Source organism: Elephas maximus, chromosome 8, assembly GCF_024166365.1.
Source record: "Elephas maximus indicus isolate mEleMax1 chromosome 8, mEleMax1 primary haplotype, whole genome shotgun sequence".
In the NCBI taxonomy this organism is placed as follows: Eukaryota; Metazoa; Chordata; class Mammalia; order Proboscidea; family Elephantidae; genus Elephas; species Elephas maximus.
This window is the reverse complement of record NC_064826.1, coordinates 28,743,637-28,765,031: the sequence shown is the minus strand read 5'-3', so window position 1 is coordinate 28,765,031 and position 21,395 is coordinate 28,743,637. Positions and strand designations below refer to the sequence as shown.

Here is a 21,395-nt window from a genome sequence, read left to right as displayed (position 1 = left end):
TCTCTTGGTCTAAGAAAACAGGTTTGTAGTTATGTTAATTAGGGATATGTTAATTTAGGGATATGTTATTGATAACCTTAAGTATTCAGTCAGGTTGTATTAATAGATGCTAGGCTGCTCCTCTCCAGAATTGGGCAGTGTCCCTTAATTTGTTTCCACGTGTCTGTCAGTTTGTCATACTGTGGGGGCTTGCATGTTGCTGTGATGCTGAAAGCTATGCCACTGGTATTCAATTATCAGCAGGGTCACCCATGGCAGACAGGTTTCAGTTGAGCTTCCAGACTAAGACTAGGAAAAAGGACCTGAGACTATACTTCTGAAAAGAATTAACCAGCGAAAACCTTATGAATAGCAGCGGAACACTGTCTGATGTAGTGCTAGAAGATGAGCCCCCAGGTGGAAGGCACTCAAAAGATGACTGGGGAATAGCTGCCTCCTCAAAGTGGAGTCGACGTTAATAATGTGGATGGAGTCAAGCTTTTGGGACCTTCAATTGCTGATGTGGCACGACTCAAAATGAGAAGAAACAGCTGCAAACATCCATTAATAATCGGAATGTGGAATGTATGGAGTATGAATCTAGGAAAATTGGCAATTGTCAAAAATGAAATGGAATGCATAAACATTGCTGTGTTAGGCATTAGTGAGCTGAAATGGACTGGTATTGGCCATTTTGAATCAGACAGTCATATGGTCTGCTACGCCAGAATGACAACTTGAAGAGGAAAGGCATTGCATTCATCGTCAGGACATTTCAAGATCTATCCTGAAGTACGATGCTGTCAGTGATAGAATAATATCCATACGCCTAGAAGAAAGTCCTGTTAATATGACTGTTACTCAAATTTATGCACTAACCATAAGACCAGAGATGAAGAAATTGAAGATTTTTACTAGCTTCTGCAGTCTGAAATTGATTGAACATCCAGTCAGGATGCATTGATAATTATTGGTGATTGGAATGCAGAAGTTGGAAACAAGAAGGATTGGTAGTTGGAAAATACTGTCTTGGTGATAGAAACGATGCCAGAGATTGCATGATGGAATTTTGCAAGACCAACAACTTCTTCATTGCATATACTTTTTTTCACCAACATAAAGGGTGACTGTACACGTGGATGGAATACACAGGAATCAAATCGACTACATCTGTGGAAAGAGACAATGGAAAAGCTCAGCATCATCAGTAAGAACAAGGCCAGGGGCTTACTGTGGAACAGACCATCAATTGCTCATATTCAAGTTTAAGTTGAAACTCAAGAGATTTAGAACAAGTCCACGAGAGCCAAAGTATGACTTTGAGTATATCCCACTTCAAGAATAGATTTGACATGTTGAACACTAATGATAGAAGACCAGATGAGTTGTAGAATGACATCAAGGACTTCATACATGAAGAAAGCAAGAGGTCATTAAAAAGGCAGTAAAGAAAAAAACCAAAACGGATGTCAGAAGAGACTCTGAAACTTACTGTTGAACATTGAGCAGTTTAAGGAAAAGGAAGAAATGATGAAGTGAAGGAACTGAACAGAAGATTTCAAAGGGTGGCTCGAGAAGACAAAGCAAAGTTTTATAATGATGTGCAAAGAGCTGGAGATAATAAAGCAAAAGGGAAGAACATGCTCAGTGTTTCTCAAGCTGAAAGAACTGAAAAAAAACTTCAAGCCTCGAGTTGTAATAGTGAAGGATTCTATGTGGAAAATATTAAACAATGGAGGAATCATAAAAAGAAAATGGAAGGAATACACGGAGTCATTATACCAAAAATAACTGGTGGACATTCAACCGTTTCAAGAGGTAGCATATGATCAGGAACAGATGATACTGAAGGAAGAAGTCCAAGCTGCACTGAAGGCATGGGTGAAAAACAAGGCTTCAGGAATTGATTGAATATCAGTTGAGATCTTTCAACAAACGGATGCAACGCTGGAAGTGCTCACTCCTCTATGCCGAGAAATTTGGAACACAGCTGCCTGGCCAACCCCCTGGAAGAGATCCATATTTATGCCTATTCCCAAGAAAGGTGATCCAACCAAATGCGGAAATGATCAATATCATTAGTATCACACGCAATTAAAATTTTGCTGAAGATAATTCAGAAGTGGTGGCTGCAGTATATCAACAGGGAATTGCCAGAAATTCAGGCCGATTTCAGAAGAGGACATGGAACCAGGGCTGTTGTTGCTGATGTCAGATAGATTCTGGCTGAAAGCAGAGAATACCAGAAAGTTGTTTGCCCGGATTTTATTGACTGTGCAAAGGCATTCCACTATGTGCATCATAATAAATTATGTATAACATTGCAGAGAATGGGAATTCCAGAACACTTAATTGTGCTCATGAGGAACCTGTACATAGATCAAGAAGCAATTGTTCAGACAGAACAAGGAGATACTGCATGGTTTAAAGTCAGGAAAGGTGTGCATCAACGTTGTTTTCTTTCACCATACCCGTTCAGTCTGTATGCTGAGCAAAAAATTCAAGAAGCTGGACTATATGAAGAAGTATGGGGCATCAGGATTGAAGGAAGACTCGTTAAGAACCTGCATTACGCAGATGACACAACCTTGCTTGCTGAAAGTGAAGAAGGCATGAAGTACTTACTGATGAAGATCAAAGACTGTAGCCTTCACTATGGATTATATCTCAACGTAAACAAAAATCCTCACAACTGGACTAAAGGCAACATCATGATAAATGGCGAAGAGATTGAAGTTGTCAAGGATTTCATTTTACTTGGATCCACAATCAACACCCATGGAAGCAGCAGCAAGAAATCAAAAAATGCATTGCATTGGGCAAATGCGTTGCAAAAGACCTCTTTAAAGTGTTGAAAAGTAAAGATGTCAATTGAAGACTAAGGTGCGCCTGACCCAGGCCTTGGTGTTTTCACTTGTCTCATATGCATGTGAAAGCTGGAAGACTAAAGAAGAATTGACACATTTGACTTGTGGTGTTAGCGAAGAATGTTGAATATACCATGGACGGCCAAAAGGACAAACTAATCTGTCTTGGGAGAATTACAACCAGAATGCTCCTTAGAAGCAAGGATGGCGAGACTGTGTCTTACATACTTTGGACATGTTGTCAGGGAGGATCAGTCCCTGAGAAGAACATCATGCTTGGTAAAGTAGAGGGTCAGTGAAAGACCCTCAACAAGATGGATTGACACAGCGGCTGCAACAGTGGGCTCAAGCATAACAGTGATTGTGAGCAGGGCGCAGGACCAGGCACTGTTTCATTCTGTGGTACATAGGGTCATTATGAGTTGGAACTGACTTGACAGCACCTAAGAACAGCAACAACAATAACAATTTTATGGTTTTATGTGAAGGTTATATTCTCCAAGTGTTACGTTGTATGAAAATTAGAAATACTCTCTCCCTCTTTGCTAAAGAATATTGTGTTTACTAGAATATAGTTTGTTTACTACTCTGAAGATTTGGAATCTTAAAACAATAGTCTTCTAGGAAGCATGACGTTAAGGTGAAGGGTGGGGATGTCGCAGATCTAGTGTGAAAGTTTTTTCCTCCTATGAATGTAGTATTTCCTACTGTGGACTCTTGGATGCCAGTAATAAGAGCCATGTCTAATCATAAAGGAAACTTGAAAGAAGTCTTATTTCTTTTTTAGGAAGCTTATTTTGTTTAGAGTTTTTTTTTTTTTTTTATTAAATGCTGAGTATCTTTTTGTCCTGTAGTTTTAACTCCTTATTCTCCTACCACTCAGCCCCCTTTTAACTCCATTAAAAATGAAGTCCTGAATTCTACAGAGGTAGTGATCAACAACATCAAAATGCTAACATTAAGACTGAAAGTTTTGATTTTGTCAAACAATCTGAAGATTGAGGAGGGTTGGCTTGTGTTAAAATTTGCATTTGCGAACAACAAACGCAGATTTAGAGACGGAGAACGAACTAATACGGGGAAGCAGCGATTGTTTCCAGAGCCTGGAGCCAGCGTACCAGTCAGGTACGGCACAAGCACAGAGACCTGCTCCACCCCCCTGAACTAACCCCGGGAGGGGGACTAGCCGGTTCCACGGGCGGCGTGGGACGCAGCCGTTAGGAGAAGTCCCCGGGAGGCAGTGACTGATCTTGGAGCAGAAAGAGCAGCATCCGAGCCGGGGAACCGTCCCACAGGGATTTGGACTGCACGCAGGCGGCTTCATTAACATCTGAATAGCCTGAGCCAGAGGGAGAACTCTGATAGGGATCTGACTGCAGTTTTTTTTTAGCGGATTTTCTGGAAAAACTAGTTTCCCAGTGATGGCTCGGAGACAACAATCCATATCAAACCACTTAAAGAAGCAGACCGTGACAGCTTCTCCAACTCCCCAAACAAAAGAATCAAAATCTTTCCCAAATGAAGATACAATTTTGGAATTATCAGATACAGAATATAAAAAACTAATTTACAGAATGCTTAATGATATCACAAATGAAATTAGGATATCTGCAGAAAAAGCCAAGGAACACACTGATAAAACTGTTGAAGAACTCAAAAAGATTATTCAAGAACATACTGGAAAAATTAATAAGTTGCAAGAATCCATAGAGAGACAACATGTAGAAATCCAAAAGATTAACAATAAAATAACAGAATTAGACAACACACTAGGAAGTCAGAGGAGCAGACTCGAGCAATTAGAATGCAGACTGGGACATCTGGAGGACCAGGGAATCAACACCAACATAGCTGAAAAAAAATCAGATAAAAGAATTAAAAAAAATGAAGAAACCCTAAGAATTATGTGGGACTCTATCAAGAAGGATAACCTGCGGGTGATTGGAGTCCCAGAACAGGGAGGGGGGACAGAAAACACAGAGAAAATAGTTGAAGAACTTCTGACAGAAAACTTCCCTGACATCATGAAAGACGAAAGGATATCTATCCAAGATGCTCATCGAACCCCATTTAAGATTGATCCAAAAAGAAAAACACCAAGACATATTATCATCAAACTCACCAAAACCAAAGATAAACAGAAAATTTTAAAAGCAGCCAGGGAGAAAAGAAAGGTTTCCTTCAAGGGAGAATCAATAAGAATATGTTCTGACTACTCAGCAGAAACCATGCAGGCAAGAAGGGAATGGGACGACATATACAGAACACTGAAGGAGAAAAACTGCCAACCAAGGATCATATATCCAGCAAAACTCTCTCTGAAATATGAAGGCGAAATTAAGATATTTACAGACAAACACAAGTTTAGAGAATTTGCAAAAACCAAACCAAAGCTACAAGAAATACTAAAGGATATTGTTTGGTCAGAGAACCAATAATATCAGATATCAGCACAACACAAGGTCACAAAACAGAACGTCCTGATATCAACTCAAATAGGGAAATCACAAAAACAAACAAATTAAGATTAATTAAAAAAAAAAATACACATAACAGGGAATCATGGAAGTCAATAGGTAAAAGATCACAATAATCAAAAAGAGGGACTAAATACAGGAGGCATTGAACTGCCATATGGAGAGTGATACAAGGCGATATAGAACAATACAAGTTAGGTTTTTACTTAGAAAAATAGGGGTATATAATGAGGTAACCACAAAAAGGTATAACAACTCTATAACTCAAGACAAAAACCAAGAAAAACGTAACGACTCAACTAACATAAAGTCAAACACTATGAAAGTGAGGATCTCACAATTTACTAAGAAAAACGCCTCAGCACAAAAAAGTATGTGGAAAAATGAAATTGTCAACAACACACATAAAAAGGCATCAAAATGACAGCACTAAAAACTTAAAAAAAAAAAAAAAAAAAAAAAAAAAATTTGCATTTGCCCTGACCTGGAAGGGTATGAACATGTCCCCTTAGGTGCGGGAAAGACTCTCCTTCGCTTCCCTAAAATCACTTGGGGCTGATCATGATATTGCCAAACAGCTCTTGCCCAGCCATTTCAAGAACACAACTGTCAACTGTCTTCCAGGGCATTTAGTGAAAATGAATGAAAGTTCTGCGAATACCAGTGTATGATTCCTTTCATTCCCAATTGTGCACTTCTGAGCGAGCTTCTCTGTGGAAGTGTAGAGCTGCTCAGTGTGTTGCAGAGAAGACTTTTTCTCTGTGTCTCTAGGAATAGGTACACGAGAAGGGAAACCCAGGCATCCCTTTATATCTTTAATTACAACTAGCTTATTCCACTTGATGAGGGAGTGAATAAGGCTGAATATGAAATGAAATGAAATCTTTTTAAAATCCTTTTATCTTCTACCTAAGAGGCCCGTCTCACTTCTTTTTGTCCTTGAAAGTTGGCATCAAATTACTCTTCAAGTTAATAAAAATTAATGACTTTCAATTCTTTATTTAGGATCATGGGAGTAGATTGTATAACCTCAGAGTTATCAAAGATACTTCATTTGTCTGTGCCTCCATTTCTTCACCTTTGAAGCTTAACAGGTGGACTAAGTGATCTCTTAAATAATCTCTTTAATCTAAAAATTCTGATACTAGGACTGTTTTGTTAAATTATCAGTCTACTGGGCATATTTTAATGTGTCATCTAATCTTCAGGGTGCTAAAAACTTTTTTCACAATTTTGCTTTCTAGTGCCCCATAGAATGGTTCCATTATGGATGTGTTGGCTTAACGGAGGCACCAAAAGGAAAGTGGTACTGTCCACAGTGCACGGCTGCCATGAAGAGGAGGGGCAGCCGACATAAATAAGGGCGGCCATTCCACTCGAAGAAGGAAAAAGCTTCAGCTAGATATTTTATACAGGACTCAAGAAAAAGGAAAGAAAAAACAATGCATTTCCCAGCAACTGCTTAAAGGATTTCTATAGACAATCCTATAAGATCTTGAACTATAAATTTTATGGGTTGTATTTTAATAATGTAAGTAAATTATTTATGCACTCCTGGTGTGCTCTGAATATTATTCCAGTTAGCTTTGGATTATTTCAGTGGTCAACACATGCAGACATTTGTACTCCTCAACCATTTTCTCAAAGTAATGGGCATTCTATAATTTAGACTTCAAAGAATTCCAACGATGAAGATTTTAAGAAAAGTATTTTATATTCAACAGGTATATTCTGCTGCATGTACTGTACTCCAGAGCTGTTATGTAACACTGTACATAAATGGTTGGAAAACAAAAAAAAAGTCAGTGCTTCTTTCAAAAGACTTTAAGATAATGGTTTTTAAAACGTCTTTATAATAAGCTTTGTTTCTTTGTGAAACTGAATTCAGCAGGCTGAAGAAAATGGTCGTGTAATAGAAGTGGGCTGGCATCCTCTAGAGTACCTAGGTACATGAACAGAAACTCCTGTAGGTGAAGACTGACCTGTGCCATTATTCTTTATATGTTTCTGCATCCAAATAGAGTGCAGTTCATGGGGGCGGGGGGGGCTGAAGAGGGAGAAGGGTGTTAAAAAAAGGTGATACATTTTTATACCAAATGTGTTTATTTTTTTGTGCAAGTAATCCTTAAAATTGGAATTGTATTAGGTGTTAAAATAAAGTTTTTAAAAAATTACTTGTATTTATACTTTACACTTAATAATGAAAATTTCTTAATTCCAATTAACTTCCAAATATTCATAATCTAAAAAAGGAGAGAGACCTAGGAAACAGAATGCTGAGAAATTTGTAATTTCTTTAATAATAATGTTGGAAATTTGTGATGTGAAAATAAGGGAAAAACATTTTTAATGTAAATTTGAAATGCAAATGTATTTTTCTAGAACATCTCTCTGGTTTTTCCTTCAAAGTCCAAGGAACGTGAAAGAAGTCAAATTACAGTAGATAAAATGAAAATAATTGTAGATGTTTTGACTTGAGGCAGTGTGGCCAATTTAAGTTAAAAGCACCTGAATTGGAGCTTAAAATTCAGCTTTATTTTTGATTCTACCACATGTTGGTATGAGAGTTCATACAAATTTTGAATCACTCTGAAACCTGATGCTATAGAGTTGATTCTGACTCAGTGACCCTATAGGACAGAGTAGAATGGCCCCATAGAGTTTTCCAGGGATCACCTGGTGGATTCGAACTGCCCACCTTTTGGTTAGCAGCTGAACTCTTAACCACTGCACCACTAGTTGAATCACTCTGAGCCATATTAAATCAGGCTGCAGGAGATCTATAAAGTACTTCTGAGGTTTTAATCTATAGGTGCTATTTAAATTATAAATTTTGCATATTGGATGTTTTATTTAAGGTATAATATCGAGTTCTGGTTGGTAGAAAAGTCCTTAAAGCTGTTTAGATAATTTATTATATCATATTAAGTATTGAAACATACTAGGTCTATCAAGTTTATGCTTTAATTAAGACCAGATATGAGCCTCTTAGAACTTATTCAGAAAACAGTGTAAAAATCTATGCAATACTACCCACAAGGGTATGGATTAGATAGGGGATTTCCAAGGTCTCTTCCAGCTTCAAAATTCCATGATCCGGAGTTGCTGCAGTCTGATTTTATAAATATGTCAGACCGTAAAACTAAGTTAGGTTCACTCGTGGGTACTCGTGATACTCGATATTTTCACAGAGATTTTGTAAACGTTGAAGAAGTAATATATAATGTAGTATTCATTTAGCTCATTAGCATGTTGCTTGGAGATGCTGAATTGTATCATTGACATCCTCTAATGATGTATTACATCTTCACAAACCTATTTCATAGGAGCTAGTCAAAGGAAAAAGCCTTATATACAGTCTTATTGTAAGAGAAAGTTCCTTGTGTGAGTCAGGGACATCCTCATCTCAGCTGCTGCACCGCCCCTTTCAGTACGTGAATTCCACTTCTTAACAGATCACTCACACGTTGAGTATAAAGTGCGTATAAAGAAGTAAACCAAAATTTTGTGAGATTATTTAGTAATGTGGTGGAACCTGCTAATACCTGAGACATAGATGATGGGCCAAATATGGAACTACCTCATCCAAAAAAAAAACAAAGATGTGGCCAACTAGTAATGTTCTTTGTGGCATATACACCAAGAGGTATAATGAGTATTTTGAGCATTATAAAATACACATTCAGAATCTTTTGTTGTACAAAACTCGTGTAACAATTGGTGGCACAAATAATTCAAATGTGGGTTCACAATTTATGTAGGTGGTGAAAATTGAGGCCTTAACTGCTGTGGAGTGTATATTAAAAATGTTCGTGGTAACACATTTAAAGCAATAAATGGCTTAAATAAATGCCTAAATGATGCCGAGTGTTTGATAAACATACAATCATTCTTTCCAAAGGCAGTTAATTATTTTGCTCTTTGAAAGCAAATTCCCGTACTGTGAATTTTTTAACTCCAGGTTTTCGTCATGCCTGCTATCCTTAGACCTTAGAAATGGTCATCTGGATCTCATTAATTAGTCTTAGAGAAGTAAATGCTTAAAAAATTTGGACTGTAAGGGGGTAAGAAAACCCTTTGAACGTGTAGATATTGTAATGTTTTCCCTCAACTTTCACAGTTTTCTTCTTAAAGAAACCTTTGAACAGATGTGTTAGAGAAAGAATACCTTCAAAAATATTTATTTTTATAATTTTACAAATGTTAAGGGCTTAGGTGTTGAAAATGCACAGCAGAAGGTATGTATATGTGTGTGGGAGAGGTGAGGAGGACTGACATTAAATAATTGATATATTACGGTAAATGCTATAACATGATGTACAAAGCACTATGGGAACACTGGGAGTGGATTACTGTGACTAATAATCAACAAGACTTACATAGGTATCATTGGAACGGAGTCCTAAGGACAAATGAAATAGGGAAGGTTTTCAAAGCAGAAGCCATGTGCATTCTGGGAACTTAAAAGCAGGCCATACTGAGTGGAGAATGCGGTTGGTTCCTGTAGTGTCTGTCAGGGAAAGAAGCTGGATACCCAGACAAGCATCTATTCATGAAGAGCATTTAACACTCTGCCATGGCATTGCTTATAGGAGTAGTAATATTGTTGGTTCAATATTATGTTACAGTTTAATGAAATAGCACTTATTAAGATTATAAAGTAGGGTCGACTTAAAATTAGTCGGTGACTTGGAAATTGCTTAACATTTTTTAAGGTGAATCTTTTCCTCCAATTTTTTCAACTAGATTTATGCTAGTCAAAATGTTTTAATTCCCTTATTCTGATTAGAAAATCTAAATTACTGAAACAGATTGTAATTTCTGACCTGTTGTTAGTTGCCATCAACTTAGGATCTTAGTATTCATGACTTGATTCTGCTACAGAGAAATCTTTGCGACTCTTCAGGGCCTAGTTGAGAAGCAGTCACTTTCCTGAAGCTTCCCTTGTCATCTCCCAAAATGTGAACTCTATATTGGTTCTCTGTGGCATTTGGCTTCTGTCCCTCTCAGTTGTGGCTGGGATATGATACGTTTATGAAACCTCATTTCCTTTTCTTTCTAGACATGTAGTTAGATCTCACTCCCCAGCTCAGTTTCAGTTAGGGGAGTCCAAAATGTGGGCCAAGTGATGTATGCAATCTGAAGCTTGGCCCCTAAAAGACCTCCCACACAATCCTTTAAGCCCTCTCTCAGCCCTCCTGCACTGGTTGAATGTGGAAGATCCCAGTAAACCAAAACCAAACCCATTGCTGTCGAGTCAATTCCGACCCCAGGTGACCCTATAGCGGCCCTGGAAGGGGTATCCAAATACACGTCATGCACAGCCACCACCTGTGAGTGGAGGCTTGCATGTTGCTATGATGTTGAACAGGTTTCAGCAGAGCTTCCAAACTAAGACTAGGAAGAAAGGGCTGGTGAGCTACTTGCAAAAACCAGCCAGTGAAAATCCTATGGATTACAAAAGTTTGATCCCCAGCTGATCATGGGGACTGGGCAGTGGGGTGACTGACTTGACGACAATAGCAAAAGGGTATGGAAAGTCACAAGCGGATGGACCATGGGTACCAAATGTCTGAGTGGAAACTGACAAAAACACCAGAAAGTGATATGAGTGAGAAATCTTTATTGTATCAAGCCACTGATACAGGGTTGCTATGTGTCGGAATCGAATTGACGGCAGTGGGTTTGGTTTTGGGCTTTTTGGGTGTATTATCAAAACAATGAGATTTTGTTATAATAGTTATTCTACCCTGACAAATATATCATCAAACTGTTATGTTTTAGTCATTTGTAGTATTTGTCATATTTCTTTTATTTGCCTGGGGTGATGTTATTGCATAGTAGAGATTCAAGATGTGATTCATGACTTAAAATGTCATCCTGTGTTCAGAACTTATGGGGAAAGTTCTAGAGTCAGCATTAGCTGAGAAGTGGTAGGAGTTGCAAAGAGGGCAGTCAAACTTTCAAAGGAAGGTGTTGAAAGGTGAGTGTCCAGGGGCTACTGTCAGCAAGGCAGCACCCCCAGGACTTAATTCATGGCACCGTCACTAGTAGCTGCAGCTGGATGTTACATCAGTGGTCAGGGGCTTTCTTGAAAGATAAAGGCTGTCTCCTGCAGGAAACCAAGACTGCCCAGAATCTGAAGACTTCCTCTTCTTCCAGGTTGCCACAGAAAGGAAATCCATGTCAAAATGTACTCCCAAAAGCACAACATTTTGGAGCCTGAGGTGACCTTGGAGCTTATCTAGTGATGACTGAAGCCCCTATTTTACGAGAAAGCTGACACTCAGAGAAGCAAATTATTTTCCAAGATTCCTGACCCAACACTGAAATTTTGTTACAGATCTCTTTATGTGATCCAACACTGGAATTTTATGTGATAAAACTCTTTATTCCTTTAGCTTACAAAATAAAATTTTAAAAAAACTTTTTCAAACAACAATTATTTGAATGCAGCCAGTCCCCCCACCCAATACCAAAAACCAAAATGAAAAATATGTGTGGTGGAAAAATATATTTTGTGTAGAAGAGGTTTAGGGGGAAGACTGTTCTACTGTTTCATCCAGCCTTGAAATGATAGGATCCTGAAAGGCCTATCGATCTGTTGTCCCAGGTGAATGCTGCCTACATATAAGCTCTTGAGCACTGAAAATTCTTAGCAGGAGGGGTTGTTCATGAAACTGTATGCACAAAACTGTGCAGAGTGAACACTGTCAGAATCCACGTGGTGGTAGTTCTACTGCGCATTTACCCTCCCGTTCGTCTCCTGGAACCAGCTTAGTCTCTGTCTCTATTGTTGGCTGTTCTGGCTCCTTCAGACTAACCCATGCTTCTGCTTCTGCTTCCATTCAGATAGGTCCAACCTACCACTCAGGTATAAATACCTCTCGGGGATCATCTCCACCTAGTGCTCAGTCCTATCTCACCCTTGCCCTTGGCATTCTCCCAAGCCAGCCTCTGCCACTTACTTTCCACCTCACAAAGTAAGGGGAAGAGAACTCATATTAAGTACTCATGTTTGTTTTTGGTGTTTTTGTGTTCCATGAGGCCTGTTATTTGATGATTATTTGTTCACGTGTCTGATGACACACCAGACCTTCAGCTCAGTGAGAATTGAGCTCAACATTAGGATCCAAACCATCTAGGCATACCAACAGCACTTCGAAGGACGCGTTAGTATCCTCATTTCACAGAGGCAGCAGAGCTGAGATTTAAAGAAATCACTTGTTCAAGAAGAGCGTTTAAGAGGCAGCACCATGATTCATACCCAGATTGGATTAATTCGAAAACAGATGTAGTCTATGGACCAACTTAGTCTATATAGTGATAATTCCTGTTAGGTCTTCTTTGCCGTGTCTTCTTCCCACTTCCTCACTCTAATTCTGCTCTCTCTCCTGCAGACATAACTTTTATCTGCTATCTTCTCCTACTTCTTGGGACTCAGTGGTTAAGAAGGGTAATGTGGATTCATCAACCCGCCAGCAACATTTCTGGAACACTACTTTTCCACCATCATACTTGTTCCTGTTATTTGAAGTCTAGTCATAGCATCTTCTTAAAATTATCAATGCTGTTGTTTTTCAATTCTCCCAGCCCAAAGGCAACTTGAGTTTAGGGTCTGATTTACTTTCTTTTGTACCCTGTGTGCAACAACTTAATCACACATAAAACGATCCTTATATTCCTCAAACTCTGTTTTACAGGCTTCTTGACAATAGAACCTCAAGTCCTTTTATAAAGTGTTAAAATAGGTTTTTTTTTTTCTTCTTCCTTTTCAAAGCAAGGAACTGTATAGATGCCCAAGTCTCTGGGTCTGTAATAGCTGGGCACCCCTAGGGGGCGCACCATCTCACGAAATACAAGTGACTGAGCAGCCTCTTAAGGGATGGGCTCATTCTAGGGGTATGGCCTCATGGAAGAAGTTCTTTCCCACAAGAATAAGTTTGGGTTAGAAACAGAAAACCTATTTAGTTTCATAGCCTTTCAAGAATGTCTGCTCTGAGCCTAAAACAGTTCGCAAAGTAGGGGGTGGGAGAGGGAGCAACGTGCTCTATCTAGGCAGATTACCTTTCTCCTCATAGTTACTTGAGCTGACTCAGCAAAGTGGATGGAGCTGGCAGAAATTGCCCTACTAGGAGGATCCTTGCAGTGGACTGTATAGAATTAGATTGATTTGAATTCTGGACAAACCCTTTCAGCTGGGCAAAAATTACCCAAAACCTGCAACAATCAATTCATTTTAGAAGTGAAAAACTTGCTGTCAAGTCGATTTCTACTCACAGTGACCCTAGAGGAGTAGAACTGCCCCATAGGGTCTTCTAGGCTGTAATCTTTACAGGAGTACATTGCCACATCTTTCTCCCACTGAGCCAGGGACGGATTACCCAATAGGCAAGGTAACCACTGTGCTTTCCTTGCTTACCAGATCACTGGTAATGAACAATTTCACATTTTTCACCACATCAAAGATTCTGCTTCCAGGTATGGCTGGCGTCTGTGTCTCTCCTAACCCCACAGCACTTTCCTACAAAATCAAAGCCTCTTTTCAAATTTACAGTCCCTGACACGGGGACAGGGTTGGACGAACCAGTAAGCAAGGTAAGCACAGGCTTACTTATGCTTACTTACTAATCTGTAGTGCAGTTTCACCTGTTTTTCCACCTTCTGTGTGTTTGAACCCCCAAAATTTGATTAGCATCTAAGTACTATGCCACTCCTTTTCAAGAGTAAAGTGTTACACAATTAGCCTTTGAAAAACCCAGTCATTAGTCCAGGAAAATAATAATATTTTTTCATATAATGCCTCTAAGCCTTAAAACAACCTTATGAAATCTATTTAGATGTTGTTGTTAGGGGCCGTCCTATCAATTCTGACTCATAATGACCCCATATAGGGAAACCCTGGAGGCATAGTGGTTAAGAGCTAAAAATTTTTTTTTTTTTTTTTTTTTTTTTATGGCTGCTAACCAAAAGGTTGACAGTTTGAAACCACTAGGAGCTCCTTGGAAACGCTATGGGGCAGTTCTACTCAGTCCTTTAGGGTCGCTATGTGACAACAATGGGTTTTGTGGTTTTTTTTTTTTTTTTTAATCTTTCCAGGGTGCCCTCGTGGCACAGTGGTTAGGTTTGGCTGCTAACCAAAAGGTCAGCAGTTTGAATCCACCAGCCACTCCTTGGAAACCCTGTGGAGCAGTTCCACCCTGTCCTGTAGGGTCATAGTGCCAGGTCTTTCTCTAGAGAAGCCACTGGGTGGGCTGGAAGCACCCTTTGATTAACATCTGAGCACTTAACCATGTGCCACCAGGGCTCCTTATAATAATAATAGTAGCACAAGTAGCAATAATAATAATGATATGAATTCAGTCCTGAAGCAGAGAGACACTTCGAGTTCTTTATTCCATTGCTTACAAAAGGGTTTCATATTCTGAGGGCCACACAGTACTAGTGACCCTCTTATCCCCATAAGAGTAACCACAATTCCCTCGAGTAAAGAACTTCCCAATTCACTCTCGGAGTTGGGTCTCGTTTCACCCTCGACCTTTGTCATCCACTGACCAAGGGCTATTTGCTTTTCCAATGCTGTATTAGGAAAAAAAAACCACTCAGAGAAATCTAACAGCAACCGTGTATTTAAAAGTCGGCAGCTCTGTGTGGGCAGCCACATTTCAGGGCAGACGGGACTGCTGGTTCCAACATGCTGAAGCCCAGCGTTCCTGACCCAAAGCTGCCTGCGGCTCCTGCTGCCCCCGAGGACCCAGGAGCCCCGGGCCTTAGCTCCGCCCCGCGGGCCGGCCTGGGCTTCTGCCGTGCCGAGAGGGGTCCCCCGCTCCCCTCGAGGCTCTGCGTGTCTGTGTGTGTGTGTGTGTGTGTGTGTGTGTGTGTGTGTCCGTGTATATGTGTGTGTGTGTGCGCGCGCGCGCGATGAATTGGACTCATTTCCTTCCGATTGGTTTTGATCAGCAGTCCTTTAGGGAGGGGATGGTGGAAACTTTTTTCTGGCTAGAAGAATGAAAACTGAGTAAGTACATAAAACTTTGAACTTGAAACGGAATGAAACAAATACAAGCAAAGTCCTAACAGTAACCATGCCCATTCAAACCGATGGTTCCTCACTGCCCCCACCCCCCTTTTATGTTAAAAGCCGTGAATGCTTACTGGAAAGCAGCAATTTAAAACCAAATGAAGGAAAGCAGTTAAAAACCCAAGGCTGGAAGCGGGACTGCTTTAAAAACCGGAGGAAAAAGGAGGGACTGCTGAGGCAACCTGGCCTGCCTCCAGGCACGCTGGGTTTTAACCTATTGCGTTCTTCAACGCGGTTTTCAGACTCCAGACTTACTTTCTTTGGTGTTGTTTTCTCTTTTCCTCTAAGGCTGAGGCGGCAAGTCGGACTCCTTCGCTGTGAGTTTTAGGTGTTGTGGAAATAAGGCATACCAGAAGCTACAGTTTGGCAGCCTGCTGTACACGCAGGTTTCAGTTGCAACTATTATTATTTTGATGTCTTTTTTTTTTTTTTTTTTATAGATACCCAGGTCAGCCACTCTTCACTGTCATACATGGAAAAGTTCTTGATAACCACCTCAGACTTTTGGGATCTCTGATTCTTTGGCATGAATCTTCGTAAAGTTCTTCAGCGGGGATGGAGCAAAATTGATTTAAGTCGTGGAAGAAGAAGACAGACCCGGTATTTTTTATGCTGACAGAAAATAGCTGCTATGACTTTTCCCACAACGTGGACAGGGGCCAAGTGAAGCTGAACTGGTCATGGTCTGTCGCCTAGGGCTCCTTTGTCGTCGGCGATTTTGCCCCCGGCCCTTCTTGGTGGGCTTGGTGGTGGCGATCTGTCTGTTCTACCAGACCCTGACACTCAGAGGGACAAGGAAGCTCACAGCTGCTGTCACTGGGGCTGCCCCAAACACGTCCACTGAAACCCAGGCAAGCAGATGCCAGAAAGGATTCTCCCTGGACAAACAGTGCTTCCTTCTCTCTGGTAATGCGCAGGAAATCAGGAAGGTAAGAATCTCATAAGCTTCTCTGAGACAATTTCTGCCAAGACAGCAGTCGGCCTCTCTCTGTCCTTTCTGTAAAACTAAAATTAACCTCCATGAGCTCTGAAAGGGATCCAGGGTATAAACAGCCCAGAGAGTGAACTGATGACAGCGAAGCACATGTTATTTTAGCTTCTTGTATTTACTTCCAGAAAGTCCTGAGCATTATTTTCTCTCTTAGAATTTCACTTCATTTTAGCTGAATGATTTTGGAGGTGGTCAGAATGATGTGGATTCTTTCTAAAATATTAAGAACCTAAGAGAGTTGAAGATGTGCAGTTCAGGCACATCCCATCAAACACTGACAAAACTTAATAAACATCAAGCGTCTTCCTTCCTCAAAGCAGTCAGTATCAGCGCCCAGATTTTACTAGATTCAAAGATACACCAACATTCCATTTAATAATTGGTTAAGCTGATTTTTAGTTGACGAACACATTTCTGAAGCATTATATTTATTTCTAAGCATTTAAAAGAATTATATAATAGGTTTCTTCAAAACAATTGACACTGCATTTTATTGTTGGTAGAATTAAAGAAATATAGATTATTCGACACTTATACTATATGGTTAACTTTACTAATCTCTCTTGTCAAGGGTTAAAAAAATTATATAGAATTTCTCTTTTAGTAAACCACTAAGTTCATGTCTGTCAGTGAAATAATAACCTTTAAAACAGTCCAGTTTAAAAGAAAAACAAAGCAAAAAATCATGGTGGCAAAGCCACTGAATTCTATGCTACAGCAACTAATAGTAACCTAATTTAGGAATCTGTAAGGAGTATTTTACATCTACGGTTGGATTTGCTAAATCTGATGATACCGGTTATTGTTTGGAGCAAAATTTCCTTTTGAATACCACCACTACTGCTACCATTACTACTAACACGTCCATCACCATCTTGTTTTAAGTAGTTTTTAAAATTTAGTTCATTTCAGACTCATAACTCTATGGAAAGGGTAAAGTAGGTATTATTGTAACCATTTTATAGTAATCATCAGAAGACGTAACCGTAAGATGACTAAAAAGATGTTAGACTGGTCACATGGGTAGGTATTATGACATGGTTCATCCAAAACCCAAATCCAAATCCGTTGCTGTTGAGTCGATTCCAACTCATAGTGACCCTACAGGACAGAGTAGAACTGCCCCATAGGGTTTCCAAGACTGTAATACTTCATGGAAGCAGACTGCTACATCTTTCTCCCATGGAACAGCCAGTGGGCTCGAACTGCCAACCTTTTGGTTATCAGCCAAGCCCTTTAACCATTGTGCCACCAGGGCTCCTAATGATTCATCCAGGGGAATGGAAATCGAGCCCCCTGGTTTCTACCATTGGACTGTTGCTCTAAGTAGATTTAAATTCAAAATTCTAATAGTAGAATATTGAAACCACAGCTATAAGTACTTACGGAAATACAAAACAGTATTAGGTTAAAACAAAGAAAATTCACAAACTTCTAAGTGAGTGACTTTTTTATTATCACTAGAAACTGTTTTAGATGAAACTTCATCTGCAAGTGTGAGTCAATTATTGGGTGCTATTTTTTTGTGTGTGTATAATTGTACTTTTTGTTAATTTATACTAACATTAACTTGTCTTTGCATTTTTCTCCTGTTTTTGGAACATATCAGATTTATGATGGATATAAGTTGTGGCTGTTAAGGTCCCTCCTTATTTTCTTTTAATATTGTTAAATGTAATTCCTTTAAAAATAGCTGAGATGGCATTGTTTTTTAAATGCCTAATTTTTTTGCTAAGAAGTTTGGGCAAAAGGTTTTATTTATTAACTTACAGCCTTTTTTACTCCCCTACTTGACTTTACAAGACTGCTGCTTTGCTTATAATTTTAGGCATATGTTAACTGTTACTGTGTTAACTGTTATTGTAGGCTGTTACAGAAAATTCCGTTTCAGCTTTGGCTCTCCTGCTACTTATAAACCATATGAAAGCTATTGGCTGCTTGTCTAAAACATTTGCTTTAGAATTTTCTCCGTGAAAAAAATGCCAAACACATGAGTTTTCCACCCAAACTGTTCAGTCTTCAATATTTTAACCATAAGCAAAGTTCTAAATTCACAAGGATAGTTCAGAAGCCCAGTGGATATGAAAACTGAATTTCCAAACATTTATCATGTACTTCCATCTTTTGCTTAACTTGTGCCAGCCTTTGGTTTAAAGCCAAATTTTATTTGAGATAGGAAGGAAGCTACAAAGAACTTAGTTAAAATCAGATATGAATTAATTCTCCTTATGTGTTCTCAAAAAAGAATCAAATAGTAATTCAGTTTTAAATGATTAAATATTCCTCCAGATAGCTAGCATGAAGAGAGAAATGTCTTTGGGATAAATATATAGCTCACTCTCAAAAATACCTACTTATAAAGTTCATAAAAATAAATAAATTAAAAATGAGAAGCTACATACATTTTTCTTCAAGATCTAGAGTATCACTTTTAGGCATTTAATAGATATAGAATGGTTTCTGTCTATAAATTTGGGTTTTGTTATTACTTTTATTGGAAAACCAAAATATTTGTGTTGCTAGGGCTTTGCTTTAGTTGAATCTACTCATTTTTGTCAAGTATGTTTTAAGTTTACTTAAAACAGCTGGTTTTGGCCTATAGTTCATGGACCTCAGAATGTATTCAGATATATAAAATGTATATGAAACCCAGATATTTTGTGCAAAATGCTATGTGTGTATGTATGTAAGTACGGTTTTCTGGGAAAAAAATCATGATTCCCTTCATATGCTCAGATCTAAAATTACACCAAGAACTGCTGAAAATGCTTAGAAACCAGCACATTTAAACTTTAAACTAATTGTGTTGTGTAAGTTATGTGTATGTTGGGTCCAGGATGTGTAAGTTGGATCTAGATTTAAAAATCTAAATAAGGAAAAAAAATCATAAAGATTCCAAATGAAGACATTAAAAAAAGGTGTTTCAGTGAGTGCCACGGTATCCACAGGGATACACATTCAGAAACCACTGTATACTCTCAGAGTATTTTCTGAATCATAGTTTTCATACATTGGTGAATAAACAATAAGTATCTTTCAGCCTTTTTTGTTGCCGTTGTTTCTAATCTAAGACCTTTTGTTCTTTATTAGCCTAGTAATGGCTTCTGTAGCAGCAAAGAGCTGAAGGTGGTGACTGCGCCCTTTGAACCTTTACAATTGGGATCTGGTTCAAGGTCTAAAACAGTTGTCTGTATAGATTGAGATCATGGTATAGTATATGCCAATTTTCCATAGTGAGGAAGTGCCCTCCCTCTCTCTGGTAAAATTTTCATTCTTCCATTCGAACTTTCCAAAGGGCCTTATTAAGCAGATGGACTTTTGTCATTTCTTCTGGGTTTTCTCCTGACATTGGTTGTTTAGATTTGGCAGATAATCTACCGTGTCTTAAAATTATTTCAGTTTAATATATAAACAGTTATGTTTTATTCTCTGAAGTAGGTCACTCAGTAGATGTATTTGTTTTCATGGAATCTAACACTTGAATATTTCATAATACAGGAAGCACATTAAATTATAAACAGGAACAATGGAAGAAAATTTCCTTAGTCTGTTCTCCTTTAATGAAAACTTTGCTATTTGGGGAGTAAATATATACTCACCACAGGCATATGTTTCTGATTATCTCCTGTTGATGCTCCATAATGAGAAGTACTATTTCTCTGACATTGCTTATCTTTTCTTTTTCTGCCTCTTGTTGACTCTCCCTTCAGTGACTGTTCTATGAGATCTCTACTTTCCCTAGAATCCACCCAAAGCCTAATGGGAAAAAGTGAATGTTTTCATTAAAACTTGGTGTTAATTTTATTTATGTTTCTAATAGTGAATAATATATTTAAGATTTGAAAAAAATTCTTAAAAGTTATCCCAGGTTTTTAGAAACAAAGACTTACATACTAAGACTTTAACGGTGGGTGCAACCCCAGGGATGAAAGAGTGAGGAATAAGAAGGAGGGAGCGCAAGTGGCTACATTATTGGGAAATATATCCAGAGAAAACCCCCAGTGCCGTCAAGTCGATTCCAACTCATAGTGACCCTATAGGACAGAGGAGAACTGCCCCATAGAATTTCCAAGGAGCGCCTGGCGGATTCGAACTGCCAACTCTTTGGTTAGCAGCACTTAACCACTACGCCACCAGGGTTTCCATATATCCGGAGGGGCTGTATGAGCTACTGCATCTGAAACAGGCATTAGGAGAAAGGGACAGGAAAGGCACGCACTTTATACCCTGGTTTTCCCCTTCTGTCTTTCATTGGTTGGAATCTCTCCCACACTGCTTCTAGGTAGTGTTCCCTGGCTCCTTGGGGGCAGCCTCTGCAGAAGCCAAAGCCTTGGTGGGTGCAGTCCTGACAGTGCACTGGTGAGTTGGCCTCTTCTTGTCCATCAGTATCATGCATGTTAGCTCCCAGGCCTGTGGTGGCACATGCGGTGAAAGCAGTGTTCATAGTTTTATAATCACAGCAATAGCTGTGTAACACCCACCAGGGAAGCAGGTAAAGCAAGTTTATCTGGTGTATGATATAGTAGTGTTGTTGTTAGGTACCAGAGATTCGATTTCATCTCATAATGACCCTATATGACAGAGAACTTCCCTACAGGGTTTTCTAGGCTGCAGTCCTTATAGGAGCAGATCACCAGGTCTTTTTCCCATGGAGCCACTACGTAAGTTCGAACTGCCAACATTTTGGTTAGCAGCTGAGCGCTTAAACCACCATAAACATATAAATATGCTTTCATTCTTGGGAGATGGCCTCGCTTTTTTTAAATGAAAAGCTTGTAATTATTTCACAGACAGCCCGCCTCTCCAACTGGAAAAAAAATTCTTTTCATCTTTTTTCCTCTTCATCCCTTTCATTTATTTATTTTTTCATTACTTTTCAAAATACTTATTTAGCAAATTATATGTGCCAGGCACTAGATACCAGAGATGCAGAAATAAAAGCCACCGTGAGATAGACCAGGAAATAAATGTAAGGCTAGAAAGTTGGTAGCTATAAGATA

The 21,395-nt window shown here is 39.1% G+C and overlaps 2 protein-coding genes across 4 annotated transcripts in view; both read left to right on the top strand.

Moving 5' to 3' along the window:
• The window catches only part of ING3 (inhibitor of growth family member 3), a 36,184-nt gene extending 27,004 nt beyond the window's left edge, over window positions 1-9,180 (top strand). The window contains exon 12 of the mRNA XM_049893872.1: window positions 6,568-9,180. Coding sequence (XP_049749829.1) covers window positions 6,568-6,684 — 117 coding nt within the window. The 3' untranslated portion in view covers window positions 6,685-9,180. The remainder of the gene's footprint in view (window positions 1-6,567) is intronic.
• A 5,871-nt stretch (window positions 9,181-15,051) lies between these two features.
• CPED1 (cadherin like and PC-esterase domain containing 1) overlaps window positions 15,052-21,395 on the top strand; it is a 307,531-nt gene continuing 301,187 nt past the window's right edge. For 2 of the 3 annotated variants that reach the window (XM_049893864.1, XM_049893866.1), the window contains exons 1-2: window positions 15,378-15,721; window positions 15,845-16,333. In XM_049893864.1, the coding sequence (XP_049749821.1) occupies window positions 16,085-16,333 (249 nt within the window). In that variant the 5' untranslated portion in view covers window positions 15,378-15,721; window positions 15,845-16,084. Of the gene's footprint in view, window positions 15,342-15,377; window positions 15,722-15,844; window positions 16,334-21,395 lie in introns of those variants that run through there. The other variant, XM_049893865.1, reaches the window with a different exon arrangement.